General features: G+C 48.9%; 2 protein-coding genes across 2 annotated transcripts in view; both read right to left on the reverse strand.

Moving 5' to 3' along the window:
• The window catches only part of LOC114878276 (lateral signaling target protein 2 homolog), an 80948-nt gene extending 72263 nt beyond the window's left edge, over positions 1 to 8685 (reverse strand). The window contains exon 1 of the mRNA XM_029191887.2: positions 7275 to 8685. Coding sequence (XP_029047720.1) covers positions 7275 to 7500 — 226 coding nt within the window. The 5' untranslated portion in view covers positions 7501 to 8685. The remainder of the gene's footprint in view (positions 1 to 7274) is intronic.
• Positions 8686 to 8719: 34 nt separating this feature from the next.
• On the reverse strand, positions 8720 to 13670 carry LOC114878266. The gene is made up of 3 exons (XM_029191864.2): positions 13661 to 13670; positions 13321 to 13468; positions 8720 to 9251 (listed from the first exon to the last, which is right to left on the reverse strand). Exons 1-3 carry the CDS (start codon positions 13668 to 13670, stop codon positions 9062 to 9064), a joined length of 348 nt encoding a protein of 115 aa, XP_029047697.1. The 3' UTR covers positions 8720 to 9061.
• Positions 13671 to 13922: the final 252 nt, after the last annotated feature.

Below are 13922 nucleotides of genomic sequence, written 5' to 3' on the forward strand. Positions count from 1 at the left end.
CTGGCCGCGTTTGTACCAGCACGCTTCGATCTCTTCGCGAGAGAAACGCTTCATTTCCTGCCGCGAATCCGGTCCAACGATCATCGAGAGTCGCTATCGCGATATTGTATCGATGATTTTTTAACGAGGCTAAATATACAAGGCGATTCATACTCGACAAATTCGCGAATAAAAAAATAGTAAATTCTTTTCAAATCCCAGAACAGTATAGGAAAAAGAAACGAATTCAGGAATTAAATTGAAGGAAGGTGTCTAAATCCGGTCCTTATCAACGCCAAAAGCCACTCGGATATTTGTACCGAAGAGAGACTTTCTACATTAATGAATCAACACTCGAACTCCGTTACGTTTCTCCTTTTTTATTTTCGCCTTTTTAGCCCGGATTCTCGGTCGGGATCGAGCTCTTAAAAAGCTGAAAGGTATTTCCTCGATTCCGGAAGTCGCATTATTCCCGCTGGCTGGAGGCGAGGGCCGAGTGGAGTCTGGCGGTATTATAGGGCCGGAGGGGTGGGGTACATATAGTTCGCTGTACAACAGTCAGTCAATACTTTATAGCACGAGACCAACTTGACGTCTCTGTTTCTCTCGTTCTTCCCCTTGATCCATCCTTCTCTCCCTTTTCTAACTAGAGAACCGTAGAGGGTACCAAAGCCACCCCGTCCTCGTTTTCCTCTCGTCCTTTCTTCCAACACCGGGGGCAAATACGAACAACCGAGCGAGCGACGGTTTCTACGATCTCCCATCGCATCGGTCTCTGTAGTACCGGCGCTCGCAATATTCCGCCTATCCCCTGTCCTTCCCACAGGGACGAGGACGTAAAACGATGAAGGGCTGCGAATTTGCAGCGAGCTTCAAGCGCATTGCCACCCTTACGAATAAAACGGGAAAGAGCGTCGCGTCGCGTCGCGTCGTTGCGTGTCGAGCGTAACTCTGCTACTTTCCGTCCGTGACGAGAAAGCGGCAAGAACCGACGGGAATGGCAGCTGCTCTTGCCACGATGATACCTCCGTTTTACAGCCACCCCTGTCTCGCGTTTTCGTTTTTAATCTCCAACTTTCTCATTTTCCAACTACCGACATTCGAAAAATAGAATCATCCGTGTGGTTTATCGAACCAGGAACTTCCCTTCTTCCTTAATCCCAACGAAAACACTGCTAGCGTAATCCCACCGGTCAGAATCATCCGATTTTTTATTCTCATCTCGCGAGATCGTTGCATAACGATCGAGGAACTCGTCGACGGGGGACGTCAAAGTGTAATTGTGTAAGGTTGCAAGATTGTTTGCAGTCGAGGGAGAGAAACGTGCGGAACCGGTGCTCCTCCTCCTCGAGGAGAGGGCGTCGAGAAGAGGCACAGTATCTAGGTCTGTGTAACGATTTTTAGAGTCTCGACCCTCCGACAATCGTCCAGCCCATAAAAAACTTGAGGCACCCCACAGTGAACGGTAGTGCCAGGGTTTCCATAGCGACCGAGCCCTTTCGCGCCCCTCTGTCGTTGACCTATACCCACGCCGACACCCTTAGATCCTGGCTGCTGCCCTAAATCTATTAGACGCGATGCAAAAGACACATCGTGCGAAGGAAGTATTACAAGCTAATAAAATAAATCTCGGTTTTGGAGTCGCGAACGAATCTGTGTAGCAACGAGTCTTGTATTTGAGAATGATTGATGGAACCGGGTCGCAATTGGTGCTTATTTTCACCCACGATCTACCGTGTTTACTGGCAGAGACCGTTTCTAGCACGCTTAACGCAACGAATATTTCCCTGTGATTCGGGGCTGTGAATGAAACATCGGCGATGAAAGGAGCACCGCGATTCGAAGTACGTTCAATTCTGTAAAGTGCAAGCCGTCGGTAGATTTCAACTCCAAAATCCCAGAACTCGGAACAATTTCAGAATCAGCAAAAAAAGCTGAGCCAAAGATCACGCGTTTCATGTATAATTCATATCCAAGGAAGAAGCGCAGCCCTTGGTCCGACCAGGCCATTATCAAGCGTCGTCGGGGGAAATTTAGGCTGGCGTGGAGAAGAAAAAACGAAGGAAAACCGTGTTCGTACGGTCAGAGAGCGAAAGGGAGAAAGGCGGCGATCGGACTGGCCATCAGACATGCAACGCCGGCCGAGAGAAAAGAAAAAGGGAAAAGGGAAAGGTGAGAGCCGCGGAATCGTAAATCGAGAATTAAGTATGACGGCGTACGGTAAGACGTATATAAATTTTCCTTGCCGATGAATAATAAATGGCGGGAGCGAGGAGGGAAAGGGAGACAGTAGGTTCGTAGCTCTGAGCGTAAGTAAGAGAGGAGACAGAGGCGAGCGAGATAGGGAAGGCAGGGCACAGAGCAGAGAGCAGAAAGGAAAAGGGTGTACCGACAGAGAGAGAGACTCGGAGAGAAGTACAGCGAGAGAGAAAGAGTAAAAGAGAGCAAGGAGCGAACGAAAGGACGTTAACCCTTTTCTTGTTTCTCTCCGGCCCATCCCTCCGCTCCTTCTCATCGCAGGAGTGCTCCTTTCCGCAGGAGAGTTACCTCTCTTCTCTTTCTCTCCCTCTTCAGTCACTTTTTCCACCTCGAAACCATTTCTCTCTCTCTCTCTCTCTCACAATCTTTCTCTCTTTCCAACCTTTTCCTCGGTACTCCGTTCTCGTTGTGCTGGGCCCCTTCGTTGTACCACCCGCTTTTCCCTTCCTTCTTCACCATCCCTTGCCCATCTGACTCTCTTAGTTCGTCTCCCTCTCTCTCTCCCTCTCCCCCGTGACCCGGTACGCTTTCTTGCTCTCCCTTCGCGTCGAGGGGAGAACAAAAATTACGAATCCGCGAGGCATTTGTCGAGAGCCACGGCTCGATCGAGGGGTTTCGTTCGGCCGTACACTGCTACGCCAACCAGCCACGTTTCAACCGAGAAATCCCGTAGAAATCTTCAACCTTTTTTTACCTCGTACGCTCAACTTACGCAACCGAGCTAACCGTAGACACGATTTTCTTTCGAAACGCTGTTACAATCTGACGGGAAATAATTCTGCGAGGAATATCGACGGGGGTGACTCGAACTTCTGTGTTCGCCGGATTGATGAAAGGTGTTTCCATTAACCAGGCAATTAAAAGTTTCAGAGTTTGTTACCGTTTAACGTTCACGTGTCATTGATCGGTAGACTGGAAGAGATACTTATTGAAGTTTGTTAATTGACTTTATATGCGTGTAATAGAATAGTTCTGATTAAAATTTCACCTCTGATTAATTTACAAAAGGATTAGAGTCTGATCGACGCGAGGAAAGAAAGAATTTTAAAGGAATAACCGGAGGATAACGAGGCGAGAGGAGGTTGGAAATCGACGATCTTAAAGAAGCAGCAAGGGAAGAGCGTTCGTGTGCATGCCATAAATCAAATCCACGTCGTTCCTCTTAACGATACACAGTTCTTCGCGGTCTTCAGTTTTCGAAGGAACGATTCGAGGAGGTATCAGCCGATGAATAATCACCGCGGAACGAAAACCTGGATAAATCTGCACCGGTGGACGGCCGGGCGCAAAGGCGGCGATCGCGTTTCGCAAGCACCGCGCGAAATTCTTGGGACACTTTGCATATTTTCGCGTGACCGTAAAACGCGGACCGAGCCGGTCGCATCACCGTGGGAACCCGGCATCGACTTTGTAATTATTAGAAGCGATTTGTCCGTCTAATAACACGTTGTTATATCATTATAAAGTCGTAAAAGATAACCATCGAGTCTACCCGGTTTCGCCAACCTATTGTTTCACGACCAAAAGATTCCTCCTCGGCCTGAAATCACGCGTGCATCATAAATTTCTGGCCATTTTTCGGTCAGAATTTTCGTTCAGGTAGCGAATACAATATTTTAATAACATCGTTAATATCTGTTATTTGATTCTACATAAATTTTCAAACAAGAAGAGAGAGAGTTTAAAAAGATTCCCAAAGATACGAATAATATTTACAACTGATAAAAAAGCACCTTTTCAAAGTGATTCGAAGAGGGAACTCGAGCTGCAACTTAGTAATCCCGTGCAAATGATTCATTCCTTTCGTCATTAAATCCGGTCGCTTAAAATAACGACACCAGTATTTCGAACAGATGTACCAGAAGTTTGGATACCATCGAGCTTCCTAAAAGGACAAATAGTTGCATCTGTATAATAGAAAAATATAGCTATCATTCTTAACCTTCTCTTCTACAAAATTGCGAGTATTTATTAGAGTCAGAATTCAAATGAAAAGTCTTCCGATACGTGGATCTGTCAAGGTTCTAAGAAAGGGATGATGCTAGAAGGTGGTCTATCAAGGTTCTAGAGATGCTCGAAGTCTGTAGGAAAGGTAGACCTAAACTTCTTTTCTACAAAATTGCAATTATTTATTAGAGTAAGAATTCAAATGAAAAGTCTTCCGATACATGGATCTTTCAAGATTCTAAAAAGGGATGATTCTAAAAGGTGGTCTACCAAGGTTCTAGAGATGCTCGAAGTCTGTAGGAAAGGTAGACCCGGGACGAGTATCGTTATTGGTCAGGATATAATCGGCTCGGGTCGGTTCACTCGGCGAACACGTATCTTGACGAATTCAACGGCGCGAGAATAGCGAGGAACGTTTAAAATAAAGTCGCGGCGTCGGTAAATTTATCGTTCCGAACGCGGGATCTATTTACCGTGTCCCTTGGGATCGCGTCGCGATGAAAACCACTAAAATACCGGCTGGAATTCGTACGCGGTCTGCCCGCAAAAACTGCCTGCCCTCCTTGTCACTCACGTGTCACTTCTGTATAAGCGGTGAAAATAAGGCACGGGTTTTGGAATACCTGACTGGTTAGTCAGGCCATTTAGTCATTCCTCTTATACCGGGTACCCGGTATCGCGCAGTCACCAGAACTCGCCTTTGGGAACCATCCAGATCACAAATTAGCCTCGTAAAAAAAACGCCTCGAGGGTTACAGAAGCTCACCGAAATAAACACGTTAAGTAACAACATCGGAACACTGTGCCGGCCGTATATTTACAAGGGATACCCACGCGGTTTCGTAGTTTTACGAATTTTCATAAATAGCTGTCGTACGCGATTCACCGATCGGAAGCTTATCAATATTTCATCGGCGCCTCTTATCTATCGATTCGAGATCGATCAACAAGTTCAACGGCACGATAGAAATCTACAAACATAGCGTGCTACACGTGTCTCGTGTAATCAATGGATTTTAATGTAACCCTCTCTGCTAACGCGGTACACGAACTGTCCACGAAAATAGGTCAACATTAGACCCTTTCGTTGCAGAAAATTCATTCATCGCACAAGTGACAAATACCCAACTTCTTCTCTTTTAAAAAACAAATTCACACGTTTGATTATTCCAAGATCGCGATATCTTCGATTTATAAATCGTTTGGAGAGAGTGACGGCAAGTTTCGAGCGAACGACAGCTCGCCTCGAAGCAACATGAATCTTCGGCACGAGGTCGCGTTAATTAGGAGAAGCAATGAATCGTCGCGACGGAGGGAAAAAAATGATGACGGAAGCAGGAAAAAAGAAAAGAGGTGGGCGGTGGTTCGCTGAGGTGCGCGGTACAGGGAACAAGGGGGCCGGGCCAGAATCTGGGAATGTTCAAATTTTTGGCCTCCCGCCAATCCTCCGGTTATCTTATTATGATCAAGCGGAATTAACGAGCTATTTATCGAGATTACACGCCGCGATATGCAACGTTATAATCTAAAATAAACCGTTCGCCGCGCGATTCCATCGAGCCTTTTATCAGGAGCTTTCGATGCGGCATTCAGGCCGTATAAACGATTTACGGATATCGGGTACCCGTCGGTTCTGTTGTTGCAAAACAATCATGAAATTTCTTTCGTCGAGGATCCTCCCGGCTCCTCGAACGGGCTTTAATCCAGCAATTTCATTAACGTCGATTAGATTCGGTGCTTAATCTACCGGGAACAATCTACCGTTGTCTCTGTGTCTCGAAATTGCAATTTCATCTCTGATCTTCGATGAACGGGAAGCGCTGTTTCAATCGACCATTTAACTCTATTCAACGACTGGTATTGCGTATTTAGAGACTTTGATAAGAGAATCTTAGAATTGATTAATTTCGTAAAACGAAACGTGAAAAGAATATCCGTCCGAATTAAATGAGAAAAAAGAAACATGAATGAGTGCAACGAAAGCGTAGAACAATCGGAGGAGAAGAACGAAGGAAATCCAGCCAGTGGAAGTCGGCTTCGCGCGAAACGGAGCAAGGCTGAGGAGGAACGCGACTTTGTCTGGCGAAGGGAGGTAAAAGGGCTAAAAGGGTGAAGACGAAAGCTGGTCGTGGCGGTCGCGAGAAATTGCTCGCGTGGATTCGGCCGTCTTCGCTCGTTTCGTAAGAAGAACGAGGAGGAGGCGAAAGCGGAACAGAAAGTGCAACGAAGATAGGAGACGGTGCGAGGAGAACGCGCGGTCGGCCAGCGCGCGAAAAGAATAGCTAGCTGATTCATACGCGAAGTCACGAGCCGTACGTCGTACGCAGCCGGCGTACGGCCGTGCAAGCGTAATCGAAAACACACGAGATGCACACGTTTCACCGTCAGCCTCTCTCCCTTACCCTCGCGCAATCCGCCGACCTGTACGCTTTTATATTTGCATTCTTTCTTCCGCGAACGAGAAATCGTTGCTTCGTTTCGCAATTAACGATAATTAGTTTCGAGTGAAATTTTCAATATTAGAGAATTCGATCTTAAATCATCGCCAAAGGTACTTTACGCTCCTCGAGTATTCTAAGGACAGATAACGAGAAGCTCTTAAATAAAAAAAAAAAAGAAAAGGGGAAAAGAAGCACCCTCCCGGATTCGCGCGGTGCATTAAAGATTAAAAAGACGGTGAAAAGAAAGAGGAAAAGGATCATTATTCGCAGAGACGGAGGTGGGTGTCTTCTCGAAGGACGTGAAAGGGCGCAACGGGAAGGACCAACGAGTAGAATACGAGTGTCCTGTTACCAAGTCAGACGTAAGGCAGAAGCCACGCGGACGAGTACGAAGACGATAGCAAAAGGGAAGAAGGTTGTAGGGAGAATAGTTAAAAATAGCCTGACCAAGGGTCCTTAGCTCAGCTTTGGTTCCTGTAAACACGTCCGCGAGGAGAGGCGCGGCTAAAAGAAGCGTAAAACCCGCGGGATTTGAGCGTGTGTTCGCGGTTGGGTGGATAGAGACGATGCAACGGGGTCTCTGGTACGCCAGAGACGAAGACGGAGACAAATACAGAGACATAAAGATAAGGAAAAGGTGCTACTCACGTGCTTCCATAGAGGTGTCTTGACCGGGTGGTGGCAACTGCGTCGTCGACGAAGTGGTCGTGGTCCCTGCCGTCGACGTGGACGAGCCTTTACCCTGAGCTACGGTGACCTTGACCTGTTCCTCGCTACCATCCGTCTCCTCGTCCTTCTCGGTCGCGACATCCGGGCTCAGCCGTGTCCTTACAGCTCCCGGCTGCTCATCATCGGGGTACGACCAGGATGACATCGGCCCGGCGACTGTTGTGCTCCAATCGACGATACCACTACCACCACCACCACCACCACCACCTATGACCTCACCACTACCGTCCCCCGCGAACGCGAACCTCCCTCCGTCTTTATCCCTCGCATCTACTTCTTCGTCCTTCGACTTCCTGTTGCGTATTCCCGATAGTCGCACGTCCGATAACCGCGGCGCAGTTCGATGGACCAAACGATCGGTGATCCAAGTTATCGGTATCGTAGCCGTGATTCGCGACTCCTCCGTCGTCCTCGTGGTTGTTGCCAGCGTCGTCGTCGTCGTCGTCGTCGTCGTCGTCGCCGTCGTCGTCGTGGTTGTTGAAGAACTCCGGCTAGAAGCCGGCCCTCTGACAATGTCCTCAAGATTCGACGACGACGTCGAGTCGTGATGGTTGGTCTCGGGTAAAGCGAACTCGAGGATATCGTGGCGTTTCGGTTCGGCTGTACCGACGAGAGCCGAGAAAGATTGAACGCGACGGGGACGAGAAAATCTCCCCTGGAGCCAGTACGGTTGAACGGAGCTCAAATAAGCTGAGCCTCGATCATCGTGCAGACTCGCAACGACCTGTTGTCTCGACTTGGTCCTCTCGTAAGCCAGACCTCCTCCTCCTCTTCCTCCTCTCCCTGTTCCTCCTCCTCCACCTTCTTGCGATGCAACGGAAGAAGATGTATCCTTCTTGCTGATGGTATCGATCGTAGATGGTTGCTGGGGAGAGAGCAACCGAATCGCATCGAAACCGTGTCGTTCAGCTGGGAGCAACGATATCTCGTGATAATCCAGCTCTCCTTTCGGCAGAGGATGTACGTCCGGCTGCTGGTAGTTTGAAAATCGACGAGACGTCGGACTCCGGACGGTGGAATCCGACGACCAGCGGTCCGTTGATCGAGGCAGAAGACGAGGAGGCGTAGCGTCGAGGGACACGTACGGATCGGACACCACCGGCGCAGCCGTCGTCGTGCACGTTTGATTGCCAAGAACAGCGACGACGAGAAAAAGCAGGAGTAAACCCACCCCCGCCCCCGTGGTGGCCCCCACAACCCACGGCCTTACCACGAAAACTCGCGAGGCCGTCCAGTCCAGCTGGTAGTAGGCCGATCTTGTCGATGGATCCTCGGGATTCGGATCGTTATCCCTGTCTTCTCCTCCTCCTCCTCCTCCTCCTCCTCCTCCTCCTCCTCTTCCTCCTCCTCCTCCTCTTCTAGATCCGTCCTCCTCTTCTTCCCTCTATCCTTCCCGAAATTCCTCGACTCCTCGTCCGCCTCTTCTTCCTCCTCTTCCTGATCTACATTCAACCTTCCGTTGTTGCTCCTCTTCTGTTGCACACCTGTTCTCATCCACTGCCACCAGCTTGATTTCCGTTGATGCCGTCGTCGTATCGATTCCAGGTGTCTTTTTTTCTTCTTCTTTTTCGTCGCCGCGACAACTGGTCCACCCACGAGGTTTCGGTCTCGCATTTATCCCGTCGCGTGTCGAACGTTTCTAACGAGCTCTCTGTGTCGCGCGAACACAACCGACGAAACCGATGCTACGCGACCGCGTTCCGACATCATCGCGAGCCGTGACGATCGTCGTCCTCGGCGTGGACGATCGTCGGACGAGCTTTCGCGAATCCGCGCGCCTCCGCTGCTCGCCCTTGCATTCTCCGCCAACGTTTCACGCTCCTCGCCTGAACGCTTCTGCCGCTTAGCTTCGACTGGGTGCGTTTACGGGCCTCCAACACAGTGGCTACGATGTGTCTGTAACCAACGAAAATTCCACCAGGTTACGAACCTTTCGTATAAAAATTTATTTTCAGACCAGCCTCGTATTCGTACAAATTTTTCAACGAAACATATGTAGTCTAAATATAAATCCGACGATTCTGAACACCGTTATGTAATAGATACAATATTTCCTTGTTCTAAAATTATCCTTTGATCTATCGAATATTTTCAGATCTATAATTTAATGTATATGCGGAAAAAGATTTTAGTACTCGTGCAAACGGAAATCGTAAATTATCGTATGAATTGAAAAGCGTGAAAGAACGGTATAAATAATTACAGTAACAAAGACAAGAAACACGCGACAACACCGAACGTTCCAATTATAAACAAGAGGAGATGGACTAAGAGATAAAGAGGAACAGCCTCGTGCAGCATGCACTGTCTTATTCTGGTCTATGGACTCATGCTTCCTACAACTTCCTAAAATACGAGCCCCGAGGAAATAGTTCACGAACGGATCTCGAGTGATTCGTTTCGTTCTACGTTTCTACCCTTTTCTCTCCCTCCTCCTCCTCCTTGTTGCTTTGTCTCCTACTCGCTTTGTACCCGACCGCACACAATATAATGAACCGATGTTCCAACACACGCAGACCTAACCCAACGTACCCGGTACACGAACGTACACGGGTACGTTTCAAAAATGAAAATGTTGCCCCACTGTACTGGTTCACTCGAGATTTCGAGTGGTCCTCCGGCATGTTGGTCTTGAAATGCGAACAGATTTATTATTTATGTCGAATTACGACGACCTCCGTTTACTCGTGGCCCCTTCGACGACGAGTAATTAATCCAACTGCACCAACTGTTCGATATCCACGCGATATTCGCGATGCAAAGCAGCGATATCGAACGCGATTAATATCGACAGCTTGATAAAGCCTAATCTAGAGGGCCGGAATTTTTCCATCTAATCGTTTCGATTCCGCTTCGAACAAACAAGAGATTCATCTACGGTCATTTGCATGCGATTAACGATACTTTAATATTCGTTTCACGGCGGCCAGTTCAAAATAGTATCCGTGTTCGTGCATTCTCCGGGACGAGAATAGACCGCGTTACTATTTCAGTGACGTTCGGAATAATTGTAACGCGTACCCCTGTGTTTACCATTTTCTACGTTCATCGGGAGAATGTTCGAGCTGTCGGTTAATTTGCAAATAGTCTATCCAACTATATATCCATCTAGGCATTCTAATTGTTTATTCGTCGAGGAAGAAAATTAATATCCGATGGATGCTTTGAAAACGTGGGATGATGGGAGCAGGTTTTCAAACACGATACCCCAGGCGTAAGGGAATCGTGAGCCGATCGTTCGATAGCGAGACGCTCGGGTTATCGATCGTTGAAGGGAAGGAATAATTTTCTCAAGATTTACCGAACGTCTGAGGTTGCCCATTAAGCGCAGCATTGGTGAAGAGGAATCAGGAGAATCCTATTTTTATGAACGGTCATCGGGTATGAATAGTGCACAGCCCACCTCTTCGCCTATAGAAACCGTCTGCTAGAGAGTATGCCAACGTGGCATCGCGAACGTGGAAAAGGGACGGCTGACGACAACAGACAAAGTGGTCTGTTTCTACTGTCCACACTCTCCTAATGCAAAACTCGTGTAGCATCGATAGACGCTGACTTTAGCCACGACACGAGTAGAGTACGTCGGATTAGTCGTGTTTCGGGTTTACTTTATTCACGGGGTACTTTATTGAACAGGAAATCGCGAACAAACTGAAAACAGTCTAAACCCGCGTCAACCGTCGAATATTTGTTTACGCAGAAAACTCGAATCCTGCTAATTATAGTCGGAGAAGTCGAAGGGAGGAAACGACGAAGGCACTATTTTTACGAGTCTCCCGCCAGAATATCGTCGGACGTCTGCCTTCGTCTGACCGCAACAAAACCAACAACCACGAGATACACGAGGCAGACCGAGAGCTAACCTTTCTATTATATTCCCATGTCACGATGAAAATATTATTTCTCTGTTTCGTCGTCGTCTCGGCATCCCTGTGATAAACATCGTTACACGTTAAGAATGATTAGAGTTAAAGGACGAATCGTTTAACGCTGCGGAGGTCGTCGATGAACGATACTGGCGTCGATATTATCCGAGGATTGCAAGACGGCACGGAAAAAATTGGAAAAGTTTTAATTGAAAAATGGAGCGATCGTACTGCGAATAATTACACTTATAGCGTGTCTGACTACTGCGACAGTCGATGCGCAGGGGCAGAGTTTTCTTCGCAATAGTAAATCGCTTCGTTCGCATAGAATGCGATTGCACGATTATGCTCGAATGAAAAATGCACGCTATGCGCTATATACCGGGTGATACGATTGATGAAACTTTCTTTCTCGATGTATCTTGGAGGAAGAATCTCGACATTAGAGAAAAATGTATACGGTCAACGCGTTGATAAGGTGATAGAGACGAAAATGGGTGGAATTTTTGGGCGGAAAGCGAGGTTAGAATAGGAGCGGAGCGGTCGCTTGGTGTTGGGTCGCGCGCGCGTGTCAGCGAGTGGGAATTCGCTGTTTTCATGAGGAAAAATGTGCGCGGCACGCGCGCTGACGTTCTATTTTCGAATGAAAGGCGCGATCAGGGGACAAGAACGAAAGAGAGATGCAGAAATCGGGTGGGAAAGAGATCGACCACGGACGAGGACGAGAAAGAGTTGGAATATATGTAGGTGCGAGAAGAAGAGGAGAGGGAACGAACGGTGAGGGAAAAGCGTGGAACAGAAAGCGAGAAAGCGACGCAACGAGAGCAACAACATTGTACAAAAACGAAGACAGATTGCGATGCAACTGTATGCGTATGCACCGGAGGGAAGGAGAGAGAGAGAGAAAGAGAGAGATAGAGAAGGAGTGTGTACTCTTTGAATACACAGGGCGGGAGAAGGCGGATAGAAAGGGACGAAGAGAGGAAAAGAGAGGAAGAGCTTGGTGCGATGCCGTTGTGTAGCGTGGACACAGGCAAGGAACTCTGACTCGTCTTATGCTAGGCGGCCATGCTGGGTCTCTCTCGCGTTCCGAGAATGGGTACCTTTCGCGTACACGATGGAAACTCGTGTATACCCGCGGAGAAAATTTAGTCGCGCACGTTGTGCCGTTTTGCAGTTGGGTGCAACGGTTCGGTGAAATCGCACGGCACCAACGGCATCAACCGGGCGACGATATTAAAGGGTGCTATCGGACGCGACGGTAAGGGAGGTGAAAGAAGGCGCGACGAGAACCGTGGGGGGGGAGGAAATAAAACGACAGCGTGCACACGCGGCGCGGCGAACGAAAGCAACGATAGGAAAAAGACGAAAAGGAAGCGGAAGGATGTAAAGTAAAAGAGAGCAAGCATGCGAGAAAAAGAAAGAAAGAAAGAGAGAAAGAAAGAAAAAAAGAAAGAAAGAAAGGAGAGAAGCACACGCACCGTGTTGACCACCACGCGTTCGCCGTTCAGGTTGAGGGGAGGGGGCACCTCTGTTCACGAGCTCGACCACGGCGTATATGCAGTACACGTAAAACTACGCGCGGCAACGACACACACGACCAGTGCACGCGTCTTCGCGGTGGCTCCGTGTTTTCCACTCTCTGCAGCGTCGTGTCGATGCTGGTTTTTCCTTTCTCGGCATGGACGCCACTGCAGCGACGGGCAGCCACGCCAAGACGAACGAAAAATAAAGGAAGCGGATCGAGCGTGGATCGTACAGCGAACGACCGGAGCTCGAAGCGAGCGAGCCGAAGATCCGTGGAGCAAGCGGTGCTGCCTATCGGATGGCACTGCGTTCAGCGCCGCGGTGCGCGACCCCCGTCGGCCTTCATCGTCTTTCCTCGTCGCGCCTCGTCCCGTCTCGGTGGCGCTCGTCGCTTTTCGCCCCTTTCCGTCCCTCGAGTTCCGTGCCGCGGCCGCGTCTCACGCCAGACCCGCACCTCTACCTCTATACTACCTTACACTCCTTTACTCTTCTCTTCCATCTACTGAATTTCTAACCCCTTCTTCCGCCTGCAACACCCTCTCTTTCTTTCTTTCTTCCGTCAGCACCGCTACCTTCTTCGATTCTCCATCTCGTCGCCATCGCCACTGTCACCACCACCGTCCTGCTCGTGACAAACGCCGCCACCATCGCCACCACCGTCACTATCGTCACAGCTGCTGTCGTCGCGGCACTCGCCGTCGCAGTCATAGCCGACGAGCGCTGTCGTGAAAATCGTTCTCTTTCTTCACACTCCCTAGTTACTCGTTATTCGACCACCCCTCTTATCCCACCCTCGAGATTCTGTGTTTTCGCGTGTAATTGCAAAATCGATTGCAAGCACGCCTACAGATGCAACCGAGTCCCCTTTTCAAAAATCCACACGCATCGTAAGACAACGAGAACGCGTTGTACCTTTCGTCATCGTAGATCCGAGAACTAGGAACGGTACGTTGACCACGCGATCCGTGGCACGCACCCACAATCTCCCCTTGGGAAGACCGGTCAACAGAATCCGAGATACTTCGGACGAACCTATGCATATTTGGCACATCGCGCGCGGCACGTTCCGTTGAGTCACCCTTCGGGACCGAAGCACGCGCAGCAGACGTAACAGGACACATGCCTAGCGCACAACCGAATTTCGATACACGTATTCCTCGCTGATCCCTTGAAA

Source organism: Osmia bicornis, chromosome 6 (assembly GCF_907164935.1).
Source record: "Osmia bicornis bicornis chromosome 6, iOsmBic2.1, whole genome shotgun sequence".
Lineage (NCBI taxonomy): Eukaryota > Metazoa > Arthropoda > Insecta > Hymenoptera > Megachilidae > Osmia > Osmia bicornis.